We start from the raw sequence: 22,358 nt of genomic DNA on the forward strand, positions 1-22,358 counted from the left end.
TACCTTTGCAACACTGACAAACATCAGGTCCATCCACATTCTTCCAGCTGAAATGCATACATGAGCAGTTTACACATTTATGACATTTGATCAGAAAGTAGTTTTGCCAGCCCTGCGACACTCTCAGGATTTAGGAGTTAACGTTTACATTACCCATACTGTGCAAGCTACTGATTTTTAAAGAATAGATAGGCAATTCATTTGCTTTAGCCTAAGCGTAATGCACATTTCACTGCCAGGACATTCCTGATTTAATGTCTGTATACATGCTTCTTAATTATTAAGGGCATGTTTGAAGTTGGGGTAAACTTAAAGGTCGACACAAGTAAGAATTGCATTAAAAGGTTTTGCACTTAGTTTGGGATGATGGAAGCCTCTTAATTCTCAAAGAGAAACTCACCTTGAATTAATGTAATTGCAGACCTTGTTTGTAGGGCTGCTCTTCCACAGCTAGCGTGTAGCTTTAACCTCACAAGTTACAAATACCTATGTAGCAGAAAGAGCCCATAAAATCTCCTATTTTACAGTTAATATTGTCAAAATATAACATTATATAAAATGCTTTACAATGTTCCTCAAGTCATCTTGAAACAAGAAGGCATCAAACTGGAATTGAAGTTTACTGGTTGTCGATCTGGGTTTGAAGATTGAATTTACACCTCCATCTCTGGCATCAAGAAAGCAGCTGAAGAAGAAACATGCATTTCCAACTTGAGTCAACATCCAAGACAAGCCCCAATCCAGCTTTATGAACTTTATTACCCATGGTTTTCAATGAAGCAATATCTGGGTACTGATGTAAAGTCAGCCGTCAGAGTGACAACACAGAAGTTGATGAAAAGTTTCCTTTGCTCCAGACCAGTATACGAGACCTCAAGGTGCCGGGGGTCACAACAAGGTATTCCAACAAGGTAAACTGTGTTGGAATACTTCTCACCTGACCAATCATCTGCATGCAAACACAAGAAACAATCATTCCCTGTCCCAGTCAGGAGAAAGCCATTTAAAGAAAAATAAATAAATAAATAATACCAGTTTTCCACCTCAGAGAAAATGAAGAGCTTCCCATGGGAAACTTTGAAAAAATGGAAACATTGGTTGCTGCTGGACAGTGCGGTCCCTGAAAAACAAGTTGATTCAAAAATCTTCCTTTTCAGAGAGACTGAAAAGTACAGGCTACCTTTTGTAATGGCAAGAAACTGGAACAACAGCCTCAGTAGCCCTTGTGACGCCAAGGGAGCCAACGGCTGGAGAAACCATCAAGTTGTTTGAGTAGATCAAATTGATGCCAGTAACCTAGAAATGAAGGAAGAAAGTGGCCAAAGTTAACATTTTAGTGCAGATAGCCTATTATGACCCCAAAAGTGTGAGGAGATTACCATTAATTTAGAGCCACAGTCCTGTAGGTCAGCTTCTATAACATATTCTCCATCACCAGCATTAACAGCCTGGCACTGTTTGTCCTTCCAGTACTTGGCATCTCCCAAAAATAGCTCTTGTGGGGACACTTGACGTCCATTGTTGTAGAAGCCAGCCTGGATGAAAATGATCATGGAAACCTCAGTGCACTCCACTCGGACAGTAGTTTTGCTATCAGGGTTTGGTCTGCTGAAGTCATCCAGGCTAACAGATTTATATTCCCTTCCTTCAGCATCAATCATTGGACCTTCTTTTAGAGTTCTAATGGCATCTGAGACTCTAAAAACTAAGGATATAATCAGCAGCCAAACCACTGAAAGAACTGCAAAACCCATTGTGGTCTTGGCCTGTAGCAAGACACCGAGAAGAACATTCAGCTGGACCCATCACTAAGGAGAAAAAGACATATCTGAATTAATGAACTAGCTCCCTCTCCCTCTCAGAGGTATTTCCATTCAGCACAACTAAATCACCTGGGGAAAGCAATCACTGGTTAGTTAATGGAGGAGTAATCATTTGTCGGGACAAGTTCATTATGTACAGTTATTATTAAAATATTTTTAAACATTTGTGAAGGTATCATAAGTGAGATTAAACAAAATTGTTAGATTATTTTTGTTAAGTGCAGATATTTTTTATTCTTGGAAGATGATTTTGAATTATAAAAAACAATATTCACAAATTGCTTTAGGACTTTGTTATGGAGATTTAACATATTTTACTTAGAAAATATTACTCAATTGAAAAAAAGCTAGCAAAGTTTTGGGTGAATAAAGAAATAATGATGAGCCAAGGGGGCTGTAAAAAATCAGTAGAAGGAACGTGAAAAATTAGAAAATAGACATCAAAAAGTTAAGAGAGCAGTTGCTCATTCCTTTGAGAAATTGCAAGGATGTTTTGTATGGGAGAAACTCTGGCCCAGTCATCTAGCTCTTATAATTTGACTCTTGTTTTACTCTCTAAAATCCTTATGCTTCCCAATTTTTCCCCATAATACATCAAGCTTGATGCCTAATATATCTCTTGCAGGTATCACAATGTAGAGATAATCACATGGCCTCCCAGTGGTAATTATTTTTTGTCCAAATGGTGTAAATTTCACCTTTTTCTGTTAGTCTGTGATCAATAGTCAAAGTTATTTTAATACAAATGCACCTGCTTTGACAGTGTGAAATTTACCAGCAAGCATACAGTGCAAAACATGCAGGGAATATGTGAATAAAAAAAATTTATTTTAAGAATTCTTAATACAGGATAAAAAACTAAGTGAAGGAACATTAGGTTGCTATGTGCAATCTAAGCGCTCTAATTAATCCACTAGGTGGCAGTAATGCAGCTCTCACGTTGAAGTTTAGTACGAGACTGTAAAGAACAAGAACAAACCCCGTCATTTTCCGGGGACGAAATTGTTTTGGGGGGACATGACTTATTGACTGGTGTTAGGTTATTTAAACGTCTCAAAAGCCAACATCCTTTGTCCACAATGTTGGCCTGTACTCGCCTCTGCAGCAGTACTATATTCAGCGCTTTTCGCACCACTCCGGTACATTAGATCTGGATTTCGGTCACATTTCAGTCCTACCGTAACTTCCTGCGGTAACTCCTGCTCCCTGTGCCTCTCCCTCAGGTAGCTGCTGTCGGTCAGCTCCAGAGAGGTTTGTCCTCGCAGACAGACGGAGAGGAGCGCATCGCAACCATACTGAAGGACAAGTTTCCTCTGGCCTCCAAGCTCAAAGTGACGGATATATCAGGTAGACAAACTGTACTAGAGGGATTATTAATTACTTGTGTGTTTTTTAGGGTGAAAGGTTTTTATTATCATTATTGTTCCAGGTGATGTCTTTTTGTTTTTTCTTCAAGGCATTATCCAAAACTGCCTAATGGTCTACGTACCTAATATAGACATGTAAGGATGATAGGCTTGTAAAAGTGAGGAAATTTGAACTATAAGGGATTTTCAGAAGTAATTAAGTATGGAAAAATATTTTTTAAAATGTGTTTTTGAAGACCTGGTTCCCTGTCATGAGGAGCCCTGAACATGATGAATGTTACAATTTTTTACATGAAACAAATTGTTTTAATGTTGGTTTTTACATAAAATGGACATGTCTCCATCCATCTGTATACTGTCCGTCCAGTCAGTCATCCAAATGTTAAGCTATTCAGTGCCTCTTTCATAGATCTATTGATACATTGATGTCCATTTACAGATGGAAGAAATTGCTTCAAACAGAATACTGTCTGATGTGTTGTGTAAAGACGATCAACACTCAAAAATACATCCACCCACCCATCCTTCAATCCATTCATGCAGTAATCGTTGATTACAATTACGGATGTATTTTCTAAGATGCCTTAAGTATTAAACATCCTTCTCCTTATTCTCTTTATCCTTAAAGACAATGAGTCATGTGAAACAAGAAGAGCCCCATCTTTGCAGATGACATTGTTGTTTGTGTCATTTGTCTTTGTGTTGTCAGGTGGCTGTGGGGCCATGTATGAGATCCATATAGAATCCAGTGAGTTCAAAGGAAAAAGAACTGTTCAACAGCACCAGCTGGTCAATCAAGTAAGCTTTACAGCCTGGCACATCAGCTCTGGCAGCATCACCATAATGATAAATCCACAACTGCACAGAAAAAGTTTGGGCACTGTGGAAATGGAATTAAACTGTTTGCAAGTATTAGAAACTCTTTATTTCTAATTAAATAGTGCACAAAGAGATGGTTCACAGTGTTATGCTTGTTTTAAGTTAAAGGATTTTAACATTACGTACAAAATGTACATTTGTCAATTTGAATCTATGTCAAACTATGGTCCCTATCTTCTTGAATTATGTCTGTCAGCTCTCTAGAATTATTCTTATATTTTGACAAAGTATTGGGTCTAAACACACTTCGCTTTTGTTTTGATCAGAATTTCATTCACTATCTGTAATCTTTTGTCCTCCACAGGCCCTGAAGGAGGAGATCCAAAGCATGCATGGCCTGCGAATCTTCACTAATATCCCAAAGTAGTAAAAGATAGAATAATTCACTTCTGAACCACACCCCTTTTTGCTTTTTCACCTAATAAGAATGTGCAGACTCATCAAACATGGTATATCGTTTAGCAAATGCATTTCAGCCGAAAAAAAAAGTTAAGGCGTTAACAACAGAGATGTAGTTACAACATTTTCACAGTAAAAATGTGAAATACATGGACAGTAAGGTAAGACTAAGGTTTTTTGTTTGTTTGTTTTTGGGGGGAGGGGATTGTAAAGAATGAAATCTTCTACGTAAGATGTAAAACCAGTAACAGCTGTGATACGCACAACATGACCAAATGTTTGGTCATGATCAAGTCACTATTCTTTCCTGTTAGGGGGGTCTCTCAGGGTTGTTTGTGAAGCTAGTGTTAGTCCTCATGAAATCAGCTACACATCCTTTATTTAAACTACCTTTCCAGCAATGTGACCACAATGTATGTACAGTTCACTTAAAGTTGACCTATTTTAAAATATTGTATATCAGTGGGTTGTCCACGAATCTTGGGCTTATGTTTTAAATGGGGGTTGTAATAAAAAGCAGCAGCTTTACATGAGTGATTTTTTAAAAAAAAACATATGCATCAACTAGTACATATGAATATTATTATTGGTGTTACTATATTTTCCACTTTTTCAGACAGCATTGGAACAAAAGGCCGAACAACTCTTAAGTTACCTCAGAAGATGTCCGGTGGAAATCAGCATATAAGATAGAAGTATTATTAGTGGTAAGAGACACTAAAGTTTGATTCACACAAATGTGTGAGATTTTAACACACATTTTGGAGACTTTTCTCCTTACATTCAGCTAAAGTTTTTTAAAAATATTTTTTATAGAATATAAATATAAACAATTTAACTAATATGTTTTATTTACAAAACATATTGTACTACTGAATGATTCCAAAGTCTCATATTGCATTTTGAACGTATTTCTTTTGTCAACCTTGTCTTTCAACGTAAGTTGAAAGACAAGGTAAGACAAGATAAATCTACATATTCTAGCTGTGGGTAATAAATCTACATATTACTCCGAGTCAAGGTAAATTGCCAGAATTAAACTCAGTCTGCAGGTCAAATCATTGGCTATGATGAATTGAAGAAATGCTGAGAAGCTATTTGAAATAAAAGTATCAAGATATTACAAGAAAATGTAAAATGACAAATGCATGCAAGTAAGAGCTACACAAAACTTGCAAATATTGTTTGTTGGTGTTTTATGGTCATTCCATAAATAGTTGCACGTTTTTAACTGTAGTTTATTTGTTTATTAACACGTTTATGTTATTTCTGTATATATTATGCAATTTATGTGTTACAGTTTGTCAGTTTTGATCACTGTATTGCTTAGAAAAGGGAAAAAAGTTCGTTATTAAACTATAGCTTTGCTCTGTCCACCAGTAGATGGCGCACCATTTACTTTAACGGTGGATGATTAATGATTAATACGTGGTTAAATATTTTCTTCCTTACCAAAATAGTAAACTTTCGTGTCTTTTGTTGAAAACAAACAAACAAATAATAAAAAGCAGAAGATTCGTTTTATTATTGTTTAATGCATAACGTATAATTCAGCCTCCAGCCCTGACTGAGCTCAGGAAAACAGCCCCTGTCTGCTTCTCTCCACATCACTGTGAAGAATCAACGGGGAGGGAGAGCAGCTGGACTCCGACATGGCTAAAGAAGGAGTAGATATGACAGAAGAAACCGAGTATATGATAGACAGAAATGCAGGTAAAGAGGCGGTGAACGTGGAATCTCCTTCCAACGCCAAAGAAATGCGAGCGGTGGTCCTGGCAGGTTTCGGAGGTCTGAACAAACTCCGGGTTACCAAGAAGGCAATGCCCGAGCCCCAGGATGGTGAAGTGAAGATCCGCGTCAAAGCATGGTGATTATTAGAATAACATCTAACATGTTCTGAACTTAATTTATAGACCGTCTTGTGCTTTGACTTTTTATTATTATTATTATTTTTAATCTATTTCTGAAACCCGAGCAGCATCTGATTATACAGAAATTCGCAGCCTTGAATCTACAGGTCTTTTTTTTCTGTAGCAAGAGCTTTTCTGACTGAAGCCTGTTCATCATAAACAAAACTCATCCCAACGTTTTCAACCTGATTCAGTCTTTTCAAACTAAAATGACACATTTTTCTTCTCCACTCTTGTAGAGCTGTGCTTATATTTCTTGCAGAGCTTTTCTTATTTCCCACTGTAGCTAAGCCCCTGCCAATGCTGGCAGACAGACAAATGAAAGTGCATTTCGTTTTTGTTCAGTGCAGCATATGTGAGGAATCTGGCCTTGTGTTCTCAGAGGATAAGCCTATGACTCACTGCTGATAATAATGAAAAAAGTAGCTGTGGGTAAGCCTTAAATCTTTTAGAAGCTCATATTAAATATGTCATTTAACACCTGTGGACTGAGACCCTCCAAAGGCAAGTGTTTTTCTTTTAATCATTAAATCTGGAGCATTTCATGTCAACAAACAACAAAATTTTGTGTTGCAGTGGCTTGAATTTCCTGGATTTGATGGTACGTCAGGGGAATATTGATAATCCTCCAAAAACTCCCCTTGTTCCTGGATTTGAGTGCTGTGGAATAGTGGAGTCTGTGGCTGAAAACACACAGGGATTTGAGGTAGGGCTTGTGCAACAGCTTCTGAATATATACTCTGTCGATAAATCTACATATTACTCCGAAACAAAAGTTTAACCATAAGACGTAGTACAAATGCTTGCTTGACATATGCGCATGTTTCCCTCAGATAGGTGACAGAGTTATGGCGTTTCTGAACTACAATGCCTGGGCAGAGGTGGTTTGCACACCAGTGGATTTTGTTTACAAGATGCCAGATGATATGACATTTACAGAGGCAGCAGCATTCTCCCTGAACTTTGTGGCCGCGTATATGATGCTCTTTGAAGTTGCCAGTCTGCGGGAAGAAATGTCGGTGTTAGTCCACTCAGCTGGGGGTGCAGTGGTAAGCACAAAAGCCATGACAAAGTAAAAGGGCAGTTCATTAAACAGCATTGGTGCTTTGGAAACTGAAACACCTGCTTACTGAATGGATAAGCTGTTTGTTGAAAACAAAGGCAAATGTAGCCATTCTAAAATCACCCTGCTAATTTTACTAGACTATTTCTTTGTGTGATAAATTCTATGCTTTTATTTACTTCCAGACTTTGATGAATTCTATGCTTTTATCTATTTCTATCTATTTGCTGTTATCATTTTCAGGGACAAGCAGTGGCTCAGTTATGCTCCACTGTACCTAATGTGACTGTGTTTGGTATCGCCTCCTGTTTCAAGCACACATCCATCAAAGACTCTGTGACACACATTTTTGACAGAAACACCGACTACATACAAGAAGTGAAAAAGTAAGAATGCAGGATTTTATATTAAATGTGTTGCATTAGTTTGAAACTACAGCGGCTCAGGTAGCTGATGTGATAACGTGGACTTTGCTGTGGGCAGAAGGCTGCACAAGGATGCAGATGCTACCGGTTGCCTTATTTGTGGTTGAGTGGCAGTGGTCCCCATGGCAACTACAGGCTGCTCTCAGAAAGCAGTGGCATTGTGCAGGTCTGGGTGGAGGTCTGCTTGTTGAACAGCTGAACCAATTAGGGCTGGGCAGTGATAAATATTACTATGTAATACATGCTGTCTGCTCAACTGCAATTCAAAAAGGAGCTGCAGTGCAAGAGTCTGAGGTCCTCCTTTATTTCTGGATATGTTGCATCTAAGCAGTCCCTGTTTGTCATAATCTTCTAAAGGTGGTCTTAAGCATTATTCTCCACGCTGCCAAAGTTGTTAAAAAAATTTATTGCAATATTTTCAGCATTTATTCCTAATTCCAGTTCAGTACTAATTTACTTTCAGGGTAATGATTTTGGTTTGGTACAGCGGAGGACATGTCAAGTTTGTTTTTTTCCCCCCAACAAATACATTTTTAATCATCCAATTGATATGAAATTCACAACAAATCTCAGTAACAAACCAAAGAATCCACACATGAAAATATGTATTTTTTGTAAGTTATGTATAATAAAGTGGAATGACATAGCATTCCAAACAAAAAGCCAAGAAAACTCAATTTGTGTCAGAGAAGGAAGATAAAGCTGCTAGAATGACCCAGTCAATCACCTGACTTGAATGCATAGAAATGTCTGAAGATCAAAATGCATAAACAAGCCCCCAGAACCTGCAGGATCTGAAGTTCTGACATGTTCTAAAAAATCAGTTTGACTAGTGTCTGTGATACTTGACCTACTAATTATTCTGTCTTGATTCAAGGACTGAGTCAGTGTTAATTCTTGACAATTATGAAAATGGAACTGATAGTAATAAAACTAGCAGCCCTTAATTAAATTTTAAAGTTGCAGGTAAAACTTACAAATTTCACAATTACACTCTTTGACAGTTATGAAACATTATTTTAGCACTAGCAAGACAACATTTTGAAGTTCATTAATTGATGAGGTACCTTTCTGGTCCTTGGTCAGGTCTTTACTAGATTTTCCCCCTATATCTTAAACAGGTTATTGTTCTTCTTGTGTGCATAATTCAGGCCTTAAATTTATCCTCCACATTTCTCATTTTTACATAGTGATGTTCAAGTACAACCACTAGCCATGACAAGCCAACTTTATTTATAGGCAGTAAAATTGACCAAAGTGCTGAACAGACACCATGTAAAAACATCTAAATAAAACAGTCAATTACATTAAAAATGCAATCCACAACTTGACAAATGACCTTTCTCATGCTAGGTCAGAAGCCAATGAAAAGAGATGGGCTTTCAAAACAGTTTTAAAAATAGACAGTGACTACTGAAGAAGTAAAACACAAAAGCTAAACAGGAAATGGGTGAAAAAGCAACCTACAGTACAGACCAAAAGTTTGGACACACCTTTTAATTCAATGAGTTTCCTTAATTTTCATGACTATTGACATTGTAGATTCACACTGAAGGCATCAAACTATGAATAACACATGTGGAAATATGCACTAAACAAAAAAGTGTAAAACAACAGAAAATACCCCTTATTATTCTAGTTTCTTCAAAGTAGCAACCTTTTGCTGTGATTACTGCTTTGCACACACTCTGCATTTTCTTGATGAGCTACAAGAGGTAGTCACCTGAAATGGTTTTCACTTCATAGGTGTGCCCTGTCAGGTTAATAAGTGGGATTTCTTGCCTTATAAATAGTCATGAACATAAAGAAAACCCATTGAATTGGAAAGGTGTGTCCAAATTTGTGGTCTGTACTGTATGTCCTAAAAAACCCTTAAAGGCCATCAAAAAAATTGACAGACTATTCATCATGAATCAAACTGTAAGGAAAATAGAAATAATGTGAAGGGTTTGTACTACATTGAATATTTATGTTCTACATTAGAACACAAAAAGATGCACAATAGCTTCTATAAGAGTGATTTTATACTTATACTTATTATCAGCATTAGTTGTGGATTAGTGTTCTTTTCATCTCTCTGGCCTTCGCATTCTTCTCAGGATCAAGTACAAAGTTCAGTTAAATTAGTCTTTTTGCAAAAGGCAAAAACCATGAGAATCACAAGACCACCAGTCAGTTCTGCTAAGCAGGTGCTCCAAACTAAAGATCAAGAAGTAAGAAACTGTGGTAATTTTATCCCTTATTTTATTTAATCTTCACTCCTTTAACAAGTCTCAAAGTTTTATGTCAGCTAATAACTTAAGCAACAATCTTTTTGTAACTCAGTCTAATATGTTGTGGATACTGCATTTCTAAATAATTACTCTGTAGGCAGCACTGAAAAGAAACGTGGGTTGTAGGCTGCAAGTCTTTCAGACAGAAAAACCCAAGAGAGTAAATGATCATAACTTTCTGAATCCCTGATTAGATAGAACATAAAGTCTCTCTGCAGGATGAATCACAGGCTGTATTTATGGACTCGGTCGTTCTTGCCCTTTTGTATTTAATCTTTGCTGCTATAAGCAGAAGTTATGAAATCATGTCATAGCATAAAATTTTTAATAATATGTAACAGCCAAATTTTCACCTGTTTCTGTAGTTGAATTTTTCAACATGTTCGGTTGATCTGAAACAGTTTGTCAAATACCTGATAAGTGGTTCAAAGAAAATGAACCTGCAACTAAATCTGCACTGTGGCTAACTGTAATCGGGGATCTGTCACATAAGCATTTTTGATATAAGCATTTATATTATGAACCTGTGAAGAATTAATGAGAAATGCAAATTACAGTGTTTGTCCATGCTCAAATAGTTTGCTTCATTATGTTAAAGCTTCTAAAGACATACTAAAAACGAGACTGTTTTTTTATCTTATTGTAGCTTAGGATTAGTTGTCATTTTAATTATGGTAATTAGATTAACATAAATTAATTCAATTTTCAATTTATAGTCAAATGCCTGAATTTGAGACTTATCTTCAGCTTTTCTTTTATTCATTTATTTATAATATTAGACTTTTTAAGGCTTCCAAGTAGAAAAAAATCTAATAGAATTCTTCCTGAAGTCATGAGCCATGAGCTTACTCTAAGAAAGCTTTCCAACATGACTGCCTTGTATTTTAAAGTGTTGTGGGATTTAACTGTTTAGATCTCAGTGCTTTAATCCTATAAATGGGGAGAAATGTCTTATCAGCTCCGGTTGTTAGTTGTACTTTGCACAGCAACAAATAGCAAAATCTGCTGGTTTCACAAACTGACACTGACAAACACACACGCTCTAGGAATCACCTGTGAAGTGATTCCTAGAGCTCAATTCTAACCCAAAAATCCAAGAACTAATATTTTAGCTTGAGCTAATATGTGTTATGGATTCTGTGATTGGCTTAAATTTAAATTTAATACAAGTTAACCAGGGGTCTCCAACCCTGGTCCTCGAGATCTACTGTCCAGCAGATTTTAGATGTAACCCTGCTCCAACACATTTAAATAAAATGACTGAATTTCATCATGTCATTGATCTAAAGGCCTGGGGGTGGGGGGGGGGGGTACAATTAGACGAACATGTTTACCCCTTCAATATGATGGAGACTGTACCCTCTTGCACTGCTTGGGGCTTTCATTGCTGCCTGTCGCTGTATTTTTCAATTAACTTAATTTTTGCTTTGATCAACAGGATCTGTCCAGATGGAGTTGACATTGTGCTGGACTGCCTGTGTGGAGAAAACACAGGGAAAAGCCTGAGTCTCCTAAAGCCACTGGGAACCTACATCCTATATGGTACGATAGGACAATGTTTGAGCATATTTAGCATGTGTGATACATGTAAAGGTGGCTTTACTAATATTGTTTTATTAAATGAATGTCGAAGTCAACTGAAAAACGCTTAGAGATATTTTCTGGCAAATTTTGTTTCTGTCAAGATGAGCTACACTAATAATTTCCTGTCAATTTCATAATGAAAGGAACCTAATGTGACTTTTTATCTGATTTTTATGTTTTTCATTATACGGTAATCATCTTGCATATCTTTGAGTGATTAATGTGTACAGCAGTAATACTGGTTTCATGTACTCTTTAATCTTCAAATGTGATTTATTGTCTGTATTAACTGATATAAAGGTCCTTTAGTTCCTGTCAGGGCTCATGAATTCAGCTTAATCATTAGGAGATTCATTAACTTGTTCTGAACATGTAAAGGCATGTTTTCACTGACCTAAAGGTCTGAGGTGCTGATCACCCCCCCTCCCCCTTGACAGGGGTCAAAATTGTCTGTTGCTGACCGCTGTCCAGCATACTGGAACACTTTATTCTGGTTTTTACAGGTGCATCAAATATGGTAACTGGGGAAACAAAGAGCTTCTTCAGCTTTGCAAAATCTGTGAGTCTGAGACACACTCATCCATATTGTAAAGAAGCATCATTATATATTTATCCAAATCAATATTAAGCACATATTGTATATAAATAAGTATTTTCTGGTTCTCCTTTTTTGCTTTATTCCTTAGTGGTGGCAGGTGGAAAAGGTGAATCCAATTAAACTTTATGAGGAGAACAAAGTCATAGCGGGTTTCTCCCTCCTCAACCTTCTCTTCAAACAAGGAGGATGTAATCTCGTAAAATCAGCAATGGACAAACTCTTGAGTCTATATGAACAGAAGAAGATCAGGCCTGTAGTGGACTCGCTGTGGGCGCTGGAGGAGGTAAGAACCTGAGGCTCTGATCTTTGTATTGCTGGTCAAACAGCAAAGGATGAGTTGTCTGTGTCCTCATGTTTTTTTTTCTCATGGGAAACGTATAATGTAGTGTTGTCATTAAACACTGGCAAACTGCTCAGGCCATTCACTGTAACCATTGTCCATGAAGAATTTCATTAGAGGGCTGGATAGCGTGGGATGTTGTGTCAGGCCTCACTTGTTAGTATGGGCGGAAGAACAATTAATTGGACATTAGTTTACATGTTGACCATGGTAACCTTTCTTTCCTGACTCAAACACTGAAGAGGACGCATTTGAGTGGATCAACTCAGAGAGGGGTTTTCCTCAGAATATATCTAAGTGTTTCTAATTTTCTCGTCTAGTCTTCAGAAAAATAAATTCTAAAAAAAAAAAACAAACAGTGAAATTCAATCAGTTTATAATTTCCCAGGAGGTTTCTGGTCACAAAAGTCCTAAAATCTTATGACATTAGTTCCTTTTCCTGAGAAAAGCAGCTGCCAAGCAGAAAAGGAGGGAAACATTTCCAACCTAATTTTGCCCCTGGCTTGGTTGTTTTCCATTTAACCACTGAAAATTTGTGGCACAGTGGCTGCAGACAAAGAGCCACACATTCAGTTGTGGGTGTGTAACTATAATGAGAAAACAAGATATGTCCTCCTTTTGCTACTGACATTTTTACTTTAATGAGGAGCAATGAGGTTAAACTGTGTGCTGCTTTGACAAGTTAGATGTGTTTTGATGCAGAGACTGTTGGTGGGCTCATCAGAGTAAAATGAAAAAATTTATCAATTTTCTTTTCTTGCTTTATCACTTCCTACATATGAACTTTTTACCTTGAATAATTCATTTAGGCATAGGAAAACACTCAATACCCACGCACATTAAATGTTTATTCATCTAAAAACTTTATAAAGTTAAAATTTGAAATGCTATTTTCAGTGCATGGTATGACTTAATACTTGAATCAAGTAAAGCACATAAAAGGATTGGTGAAAGCAATTTTATATATAAGAATCCAAGCAGGCAACAGAGGGCTAAAGTAATGTCCTCATGAATTAGAGGCAGTTGATTGAGCATCTGATAGACAACCAAAATAATGAGCTTATCACTACCCAGACACAAAATTCCCCTATAGATTAATTAGACAGTAGTTTGATAAAAATTGTTTTTTGATGGTTGCATGAGACCATGTTCACTTGTGGGATGTGATTTTTAGAATGTGCCATGGTTAATGAACAGGAACCCTCACAAAACTATCATGCTACTTTTACCAACCGTTACGAAAACACGACTTTCCATCTTAGGATATGTAACACCAGAGCCTGATGCTGCCACCGCCATCTTCCTCTGTGGGCACTTTGTTTTTGTTGTGATTTGCAGTACTGTTTCTTGCAGTAAAAATATTTAAGATTATCATAGACTATTCTGAGAGATCATACTGATGGTTGAATGCTTTTGTGGAAGAAAGAATTTCTGTTTTGCAGCCTATGAAGGAAACAACAGATTGTTCTCACATGTGCAACACAATCTGTGTTTGTTAGAATTTCTTTAGCTCTTTCAGTGTCGCTGTCTGTTCGCGCTGGGGAAGTTTTCAACATATTAAAAATAACCTGTGGCAGTTGGTTATACTACAGAGTCAAACACAAGTGTTGAAAAGAAGTGATCACTATAAGATTATCCATCTATCCATTTTCTGTATACCTTTGTCCCTAATGGGGTTGGGAGGGGTGCTGGTGCCCATCTCCAGCGAATGTTTCGGGCGAGAGGTGGGGTTCACCCTGGACAGGTCGCCAGTCTGCCGCAGAGACACAGAGACAGACAGGACAAATAGCCATGCACACACACACACTCACACCTAGGGAGAATTTAGAGAGACCAATTTACCTGACAGTCATGTTTTTGGACTGTGGGAGGAAGCCAGAGAACCCGGAGAGAACCCACGCATGCACAGGGAGAACATGCAAACTCCATGCAGAAGGACCCCGGGCCAGGAATCGAACCCAGGACTTTCTTGCTGCAAGGCAATAGTGCTACCAATTGCGCTATTGTGCAGCCATTATAAGTTTATATCGACCAAAAAAAACAAGACATACTTTCATTTGCACAGACAGGATTTAAACCTAGACACCCAAAACACATCGATAAAATTCAGCAAAGTTAGAGGACATATACAGGAATTGCATAATTCCAGCTCCAGGCTTTCTGAAGCATTTTATCCAATACAGCTAAAAATATTTTGCATACTTTATGTTCTCATATTCAGATTAAAGTGACAACTATCCAGGATTGTTGATCATTAACTGTTTTTACCTTTGCATGGAGCAGACATGCAGCAGTAGTACCTGCTGCAGTTGCCAGTTTAGTTGCTGTTTTTTTTTTAAATTATTTTTTACCCCTCCAAGGGGTCTTTTGTGGGCTCTAGTGTCCCTTATATGAAAGTCTCCAAACATGGGTCGCACTATCCCCTACGCCACCACGGCACGCCCTAGTTGCTGTTTTTATGAGTCATATCATAATTTAACTATTAAAGATCTGGGCATCATTACAATTTCTTTCTGAGTTGATACATGTTTTGACTCAGTTTCAGAGCTTAACGACGATAAATATCAATAAATATACTTTAGATGGTAGATCGTAATCCTCCTCTGATCTCATTTCCTATCTTTTACAGTTCAAATAGGCTAAATTCATTTCAAAATCTATTTTATTTAAATATTTTAACACAGTTTGGAGAGTCAATCAGCAGCTTTCAATTGTAACTGCACTAAAACTGGAAACCAATGCTGTATTAGTCTGATTTCTCAGTTTTTAATCACATTCTGGTCTCTACTGCTGCAGTGGGTGGAGATCTGTGTCACCAAGTTACAGCAGCACTCTTGCAGGAGGAGAAGCCACTCATCGTTGGGGGATTCAATCAACATAAACAGCCCAGTTTCAGAGCCCTACTATAGAAACATGCACTAAAAACAGCCTGGGCAGAAAAAAAGGGTACAGGAAATAAGTGTCAGAAAAAAACATTCAGGGACATATAGTCAAAACAAGTCTTTTCTCTAGCATTTACTTAAATCATTTTCAATGGAAATTTAATGACTTTGGAACCATATTTATTTGAAAATGTAGTATACCTTCAGACTGATAACTCGCCCAAACCCAGCTATGATATTTTTTTTATATGTAAAGACCCTAAAGTGTAATTAATATAATATTTTTGTTTGTTTGTTTTTAGGTGAAAGAGGCTATGCAGAGAATTCATGACAGAGGCAACATTGGAAAACTTATTCTGGATGTTGAGAAGTCTCCGACCCCTTTGGTAAGAAAATAATTGAGAAGAGAACAGAAGACGAACAAAGCAGTAACCTGATACAGGATGTAAAACACAGCAAAAAGCTATTGAAGAGAATCAACACTGCATACTGGAACTTAGCAAATCACTATGTGGCTGCCAAATGCTTATTTATAGTATTATAAATAGTGTGTATTTGTGTACTAAACAGTGACACAATTGTATTTAGTTATTTTGAGTACACAAACATAAAGGGATTTGAAATAATCAAACAAGGTTGTTGCCAAAAGGCATTTTTCCAGTTTTAATTAGACATTTGATGAAAGTTTTTTCATAAATTGTGCATTGTTGAAATCTTTCTGATATCTGTGTCAAAAGTTTAGCAAAGGTCACAGCCACAGGAGAAAGGTGAATAGGATTTATCATATTTTACAGTACCTCTTATTTGATTTAAGAAACAGACCTGGGATGCAGTTGTTCTTTATGAGAGAGCAGATGTGTACCATTTGATGTCATCTCGCATCTGTTTATCTCAGCTCAACATTACTATTTTACCACTAGATGGCCAATGACAGCACAGAGACCAGTGAAGCAGGAGAGGAAGAGGAGGAGCCCGAAGGAGATAATGACAGCAAGGAGCGAATGCCTTTCATTCATTAGAGTTGACGAAAGCCGGTACTGCTCACCTAGAGACTGCATAGATTCACCACAGAGGAACCTAACTAGTGTGTATATATGTCTGCATGTTCTGTGTGCATGTATGCATAAATGTGTGGAAGTCTTGGTGCTTTTCTCTCTGTTACCTATTACTTGTTAGTAGATTGGGAAAAGAAGAAATATGGCCTGTTTGTCTTTGGAGCAATTCTACTACAGTAGCTTACTCTATATTGATGTAATCTCAGTATTTTTGTGCGTTTTATAAATTATCTGCCAACAGTACACTAAATGGCAAGTTTGGGAAAGCATGCAAACTTGCTGAAGCAGTCACATTGATGCTAAGCACATCAATTTTGGTAACAATAATACTGACCAATGATGCCCAGGGATGTAAACATACATCCCTGTTTAAAGTCCAAGTTTTTGCAACAAATTATGAGCCCATGATAAATCATTCCGATACTTCTTCCATATTTATTGATTACATTTATTGGTACATTTGCAGTGACATTTTAGTGGACTTCTTTATAAATGTTTAACTAAAAGGATGCAAATGTCAGGGAAAGCCTACCTGGACAAATGAACTTTTCTTAGTCTAATCAGCTGATTGGAGGCGTTAACTCAAGATGTTATCTTGATCTTATAGACACTTATGCAACAAGGTTTGCAAATTTTTTTTTTTTATTTTGGTGTTGTTTTTGTTTGTTTTGTTTTGTACATTTTCTTCCCAACCTATGTTTCCGTGTTAAAGTGTACATGTTTTACATTCCAAAAGCCTTGCCTTTTTAAATAGACCATGTACACTTTTGAACCCACTGTATATCTTTTCCTCACAAAAGTAAAGTGCCAACAGGAGAGTCAGATTTGCACAATAGTTTTTACCTGATGAGCCATCCTTCATATATTAAAGGAGCACCAGTGCCTTTGAGCTACAAATTAGTGTCTTTAATAACTCCACAGGTGAGGAAATATATCACAAACAAATGTATTTTATTTCAACTTTAAAAAAAAGGCATACATTTTTCAGATTTGCATAATGATTGATGATTTTTTTGGAAGATAACGTTTTTCTGTTTGTGCAGTGTGCAGGTTGATTCCAAAATGATCTAGTTATCTTGAATGTGACTAAAATACAAAACTTGACAGCGTGTTACCCTTATTATTGAGACAGATTTGACACATTAAGGTTTAGTAATATTTACCTTGCAGAGAGAGAGAGCGATATTTACTGATCCTGGATTTTTATGAAGTAGCTAGTCAGACTGGAGTCGAAGGGCTGTGGAGTCTCTGCTCTCCTTGTCTGACCAAAGTTGTTTACTGTTTGGTGCCTCACAACAAAAGTGCCATAATACTTAGAGATTAACTATTTTTATTGTGAAAGCAAATGCAAGTTTGATCAGCACTGTGCATTATATTACTAAAGTATAAGAAGCGATCTACAAGTTGTTCAAAATCCTTCCTCACCTGTTCAGGTTAGCTTTCTGGTTTTGGTTTCCACTCTAAAAAAAAAACATATTTTATTACCCTTTTTAAACAGCTCTATATCACACCTTATTTTCAAATGAGTGGGTTGTCTACATGATGCATCATTTTAAAACAGACCAGACTTTCTCAGCTTTTAAAAAACGTCAAATTCTCCAGTGCATTTTAGCATTTTAAATGCATCAGCTTTGCAACAAAATCAAAGTAATGAGTTCTGCAACTCTAGAAGTTTTCATACAATTTCCAGAAATTGTATGAAAACATAGTTTGAAACTAGTTCACAGTTAAAGTGATGACATCCTTTAGATTTTTCAACTAGGAATAGATCTAGAATTTTTGCTGCCTTTAATGTTATGTCTATGTGAATGAGTGTTTGTGAATGACAGGATAGGTTTTTGTGTGTGTTATTGTATTTCCTTGTAAATGCTTTCAGCACTGTAATGTATTTATAGCATTCTTTCTAAACAATGGTTGTATATTTTTGTCACAGTTTTAGTGTATTTTTTTGAGCACAGCTCTGTTTACTTGAATAAATATATCTACAAAGCATAACATGATTGCTTTTGGACCTTTTTCCATTTTTAATAAAAACTGGAAATGTGGTGTATCTTTATATAAAACACTTTATTTTCAGATTGTTTGCATATTCGGAAGGGATAATAACTTCAACCAGAACATACACATTTATGATATGTGTGTCATGGCTCACACCAAATAATAGTAAGTCATCCTGTTCTGTAAGTATAATAGCGGAAGAGTGAGGACTTAAAAAAATAATACAATTAAATTTCAACAGAACCAAATACTTAGACTCTTATTAATTACTGAGGAATTACATGTTTTATTTCTTACTAGTTAAGAATTAAGTAGGTAAAATTAGCATTTTGGCCATTAGTTTCAAAAACAAAGTAAATGTTTTGGATCAGAAAGCACTCATCTCAGTTCCAAAGAAAATTTATGGGCAGAACTAAAGCTGTGTGCGAGTAAGGAGGCCTACAAACATCCGTTTGAGGAATGGGCCAAAATCCCAGCAAAATGATGTGAAGTTTTGAATGATGCCCAAAATATTTTACTCTCATCAAAACCTTTTAAAGCTAACAAATACTAAGGAAATGTACTGTATGTAAACTAATGACTATGAAGAAAGATTTAAAAGAAAAAAAAAGCTCTCTCCCATCCCCTGTCTTTTTTCTAGTTTCACTCCAGACTGATATACTGCTAAGTCTATCCAAGGCTAAGAGAAATGGGGGACACTGTAACAGTGAAGCGGTTCAATAAATGTCTGTTTAGTTTGCAAAATGTTGCTTAGAGCACCTTGTTCCAAGTAAATATTTATCTAAAAATAAACTAGACACAAGGAAATCATTCTTTGACACCGCCCTGTCCCCATCATGATGTTTTGACAAAAACAAACAGCACTGGAGCCAATGCAGAGAGAGAACCCAGAGAGGCAGACAGAGGGCCACTATATTAACCTGCCTGTGGGATATTTAGTTCCCTTCGCTATAGCACAAGTTGTGCCCCAGAGTCCTGTACTCTCGGTTCCCCTGGCCTCAGACATGGCTCATCTGGTCCTGCCTGTCTTCCTTGCGCTTAGTTTCTCCTTGCTCTGCTGCAGCCGTCCATCTCGCACAAGGAAAGCTGTTTCGCCCCGCCAGTCTGGAGGTAGATGTGCATGTGACACAGTTTTTGTAAAAGATGTTGTCTGCATCAGTGTTTATCTGACATGTTTGTGTTTTTGTTGTTGTTGGTTTTTTTGCTTGTTTGTTTTGCTTGGTATTCTATGTGGAGCTGCAGAGGATGAGGATGTGAAAACCCAGATTGAGAAGTTGTGGCAGGAGGTGAACTTACTGAAAGAGATGCAAGCGTTGCAGACAGGTAATGCCTTCACAAAATGCCTTCTTGACAGATGAGATGGCTAAAAATCAATAGCTGCATTCAGAATTATGTATTTGCAATAAATGAGAACCATGAATGTATAACCTGCTTATTGCTAACCCAATATTTCTCTGACAAGATAATTAGCACAAAAGTGAAGTTCTTGGTGTTCTCTGTCACCAGTAGAGGGCAGTAGAACATACATAATTTATTAAATCATAAAGTCGATATCCAACTTCATATAGCATGTGAATAAAATTTAATTCAAATAATTTGGAAGTGTTACTGATATTGCAGGTTAGACATTGCAACAGCTTTGATTTTGTTAAATACCACATATTCACATCGCAATTAGCTGCACTTCTAAAGTAACTTATTTCTGCTTTCAGTGTGTCTTCGGGGGATCAAAGCACACAGGAAGTGCTATCTTTTAAATGAGGAGCCCAAACACTACCATGAGGCAAACGAAGACTGCATCGCTCAGGGAGGGACCCTTGCGACACCACGAGATATGATGGAGAACAGTGAGGTGAGGGACTATGCAAAGAGAAGCAGCCCAGGAATCAGGGACTTCTGGATCGGCGTGGCAGACATAGTGAAGGAAGGCCAGTATGTTGATGTCAACAGCATGCCAGTCAGCTTCTTCAACTGGGATCGTTCCAAGAAGCAGCCGACGGGGACAAAAAGAGAGAGCTGTGTTGCTCTTTCCCTGACTGCTCAGGGAAAGTGGTATGATGAGGTATGCCGCAGCCTGAAGAAGTACATCTGTGAATATGTTATTCCCTGAAGGAGACAGGGGTCTTGCTGGTAATTTAAATACAGCTTTTGTGGTTTTAACTAACTAATTGACAGGAAATCAACAATTCACGAGAAATATTGAATTACTGCAGCCAAGCCTTAGCAAAATGCAGTAACTCTACACAAGATTAGTAAGTGAAAGACTTTCTGGAGATAAACAATATGTGGCAAATTTCTGTTTCGGGTCCAAAGAATATAATGACTGAATATCATAAGAAATGATAAATTCTGGGGAAAAAAAAGTAAACTAAATAAACAATCACGTGAAACTGTTTTGTCAGTACTTTTTTGGGGGGGGTGGGGGGGGGTGAATTTGTGCTGATTTCAGGTGTGTGGAGTTAACTTGGTCAATTTTTGATAAATAAAAGTTTGTTGGTAAAAAAAAGGCTTTCCATTTCTTTTTAATTCTATCAGTGACCCTCTTACACATGCAAAAATGTTATCATATTTTTGAATAAAATTGTCCATCAATCCTCTTTTTACCCCATTTAAATATGCATTCAAATACATATAATAAACAGCAGAAAAAAAAATAAAAGTAAAAACTATAACAGAGTGATCTGCTTATTAGATAAAGTTAAATTCCTGAAGAAGAATTAATGTTTTTCAAGTTTCTTATTATTAAAGTTACGTTTTTCAACAGAGGCAGTACTGTATACATTTTTAAATCTTTTTGTTTAAAATTCTTAAAAGAGGGGATTTTTTCACTCCATTTCATCAGGTGGACATAATACTTTTGCTAGGATTATAATTAGATATGTTCAATCTAAAAAAAAGTTAAATTGTTGAATATGAGATATATTTTTGAATTTGATAAAACAATGTTCCTTCCAATTTTTCTTGTAAGGAGTTTTTGCAAATCTGACCAAAATATTACAGAATGAGAACACTGCACAAATAGATGTTCAATACTGGAAGTAGGCAGAAGAACTTGATTATTTCACAGGTTATCCGTCTTAAAGCAAACTGTTACCACATTGTGAGCACGCCTGTGCAATAAGCAATAAATTAATTAGTCGCATAATAAATTAAAGCAAGCTCAATAGATTTATCTTTTTACTCTTTTCTTTCTTTCTACCAAAAACTAAAGTCTTCAGTCTGGTGTTTGGGTCTCATTTAGACCTTTTATTTAGAGAGACTAAATAATTCATTTTTTGTTGTTGCTGTTGTTTTGTTTGTTTACTTTGGTTATTTAAAATGTCTTCCAGTTCCAGTGTTAAAAGTCCATTAGAAGTTACAGTTTATTTATTTCTGACAACGTGTTTTTTTTTGTGTTTTTTTTTTGCATTATTGTGCCGTTATTACTTGAAAATGGTCTCGAAACAGCAATATTATCGCAATAACTTCTGGAACAATTTATACTTCCAGCAAAATGTAATATTATGATCAGCCTAATGCTGACATCAGATGTTTGTTTTTGTTTTGTCTTTTTTTTTTTTTTTATGAAAGTTAGTTTTTCATTTAAACTCCTAATACGAGTCACATTTTACAAAACGGGATGGCATTGATTAATTACGAAAATATGACTATGGTGTGATTAAACGTCCTGTCACGATGGAAAACACACATGCAAAGTGCTCGCGTGCATTTGTAATTTTTTGCATTATTTAAAATAAACAACAACAGCAAAAAAAAAAACAA

General features: G+C 36.6%; 4 protein-coding genes across 6 annotated transcripts; 3 read left to right on the forward strand and 1 right to left on the reverse strand.

Annotated features, from left to right (window-relative positions):
• Positions 1–739: 739 nt before the first annotated feature.
• On the reverse strand, positions 740–1,862 carry LOC114142644 (zona pellucida sperm-binding protein 3-like). The gene is made up of 3 exons (XM_028013998.1): positions 1,380–1,862; positions 1,181–1,296; positions 740–949 (listed from the first exon to the last, which is right to left on the reverse strand). The coding sequence occupies exons 1-3, from the start codon at positions 1,752–1,754 to the stop codon at positions 946–948; spliced, it is 495 nt and encodes a 164-aa protein (XP_027869799.1). The 5' UTR covers positions 1,755–1,862; the 3' UTR covers positions 740–945.
• Positions 1,863–2,789: 927 nt separating this feature from the next.
• bola3 (bolA family member 3) lies at positions 2,790–4,996 on the forward strand. The gene is made up of 4 exons (XM_028015302.1): positions 2,790–2,962; positions 3,047–3,170; positions 3,900–3,988; positions 4,374–4,996. Exons 1-4 carry the CDS (start codon positions 2,903–2,905, stop codon positions 4,434–4,436), a joined length of 336 nt encoding a protein of 111 aa, XP_027871103.1. The 5' UTR covers positions 2,790–2,902; the 3' UTR covers positions 4,437–4,996.
• Positions 4,997–5,071: 75 nt separating this feature from the next.
• vat1l (vesicle amine transport 1-like) lies at positions 5,072–18,593 on the forward strand. Of its 2 annotated transcripts, none has more exons than XM_028015301.1 (10): positions 5,072–5,175; positions 6,023–6,335; positions 6,955–7,084; positions 7,212–7,427; positions 7,685–7,827; positions 11,578–11,681; positions 12,227–12,282; positions 12,410–12,604; positions 15,846–15,929; positions 16,464–18,593. In XM_028015301.1, the coding sequence occupies exons 2-10, from the start codon at positions 6,121–6,123 to the stop codon at positions 16,560–16,562; spliced, it is 1,242 nt and encodes a 413-aa protein (XP_027871102.1). In that variant the 5' UTR covers positions 5,072–5,175; positions 6,023–6,120; the 3' UTR covers positions 16,563–18,593. The 2 variants fall into 2 exon arrangements, with proteins under 2 accessions (XP_027871102.1, XP_027871101.1); XM_028015300.1 differs by having other exon boundaries at positions 5,125–5,423; positions 5,485–6,335.
• Positions 18,594–19,453: 860 nt separating this feature from the next.
• Positions 19,454–20,986, forward strand: clec3a (C-type lectin domain family 3, member A). 2 transcript variants are annotated; one of them, XM_028013917.1, is made up of 3 exons: positions 19,454–19,706; positions 19,833–19,919; positions 20,309–20,986. In XM_028013917.1, exons 1-3 carry the CDS (start codon positions 19,469–19,471, stop codon positions 20,704–20,706), a joined length of 723 nt encoding a protein of 240 aa, XP_027869718.1. In that variant the 5' UTR covers positions 19,454–19,468; the 3' UTR covers positions 20,707–20,986. The 2 variants fall into 2 exon arrangements, with proteins under 2 accessions (XP_027869718.1, XP_027869719.1); XM_028013918.1 differs by having other exon boundaries at positions 19,839–19,919.
• Positions 20,987–22,358: the final 1,372 nt, after the last annotated feature.

Source organism: Xiphophorus couchianus, chromosome 4 (genome assembly GCF_001444195.1).
Source record: "Xiphophorus couchianus chromosome 4, X_couchianus-1.0, whole genome shotgun sequence".
NCBI classification, from domain to species: Eukaryota; Metazoa; Chordata; class Actinopteri; order Cyprinodontiformes; family Poeciliidae; genus Xiphophorus; species Xiphophorus couchianus.

What these genes read in the sequence shown, in the direction of transcription:
- clec3a (XM_028013917.1), top strand. Translation starts at nt 19,469, where the DNA reads ATGCAGAGAGAGAACCCAGAGAGGCAGACAGAGGGCCACTATATTAAC. An exon ending in TTCGCCCCGCCAGTCTGGAG is followed by an intron (nt 19,707 to 19,832) that starts GTAGATGTGCAT and finishes TTCTATGTGGAG; the next exon opens with CTGCAGAGGATGAGGATGTG. An exon ending in GATGCAAGCGTTGCAGACAG is followed by an intron (nt 19,920 to 20,308) that starts GTAATGCCTTCA and finishes TTCTGCTTTCAG; the next exon opens with TGTGTCTTCGGGGGATCAAA.
- bola3 (XM_028015302.1), top strand. Translation starts at nt 2,903, where the DNA reads ATGTTGGCCTGTACTCGCCTCTGCAGCAGTACTATATTCAGCGCTTTT. An exon ending in GCGCTTTTCGCACCACTCCG is followed by an intron (nt 2,963 to 3,046) that starts GTACATTAGATC and finishes CCTCTCCCTCAG; the next exon opens with GTAGCTGCTGTCGGTCAGCT. An exon ending in AGCACCAGCTGGTCAATCAA is followed by an intron (nt 3,989 to 4,373) that starts GTAAGCTTTACA and finishes TGTCCTCCACAG; the next exon opens with GCCCTGAAGGAGGAGATCCA.
- vat1l (XM_028015301.1), top strand. Translation starts at nt 6,121, where the DNA reads ATGGCTAAAGAAGGAGTAGATATGACAGAAGAAACCGAGTATATGATA. An exon ending in TCTTCAGCTTTGCAAAATCT is followed by an intron (nt 12,283 to 12,409) that starts GTGAGTCTGAGA and finishes TTTATTCCTTAG; the next exon opens with TGGTGGCAGGTGGAAAAGGT. An exon ending in AGAAGTCTCCGACCCCTTTG is followed by an intron (nt 15,930 to 16,463) that starts GTAAGAAAATAA and finishes TTTTACCACTAG; the next exon opens with ATGGCCAATGACAGCACAGA.
- LOC114142644 (XM_028013998.1), bottom strand. Translation starts at nt 1,754, where the DNA reads ATGGGTTTTGCAGTTCTTTCAGTGGTTTGGCTGCTGATTATATCCTTA. An exon ending in ACTGTGGCTCTAAATTAATG is followed by an intron (nt 1,297 to 1,379) that starts GTAATCTCCTCA and finishes CTTCATTTCTAG; the next exon opens with GTTACTGGCATCAATTTGAT.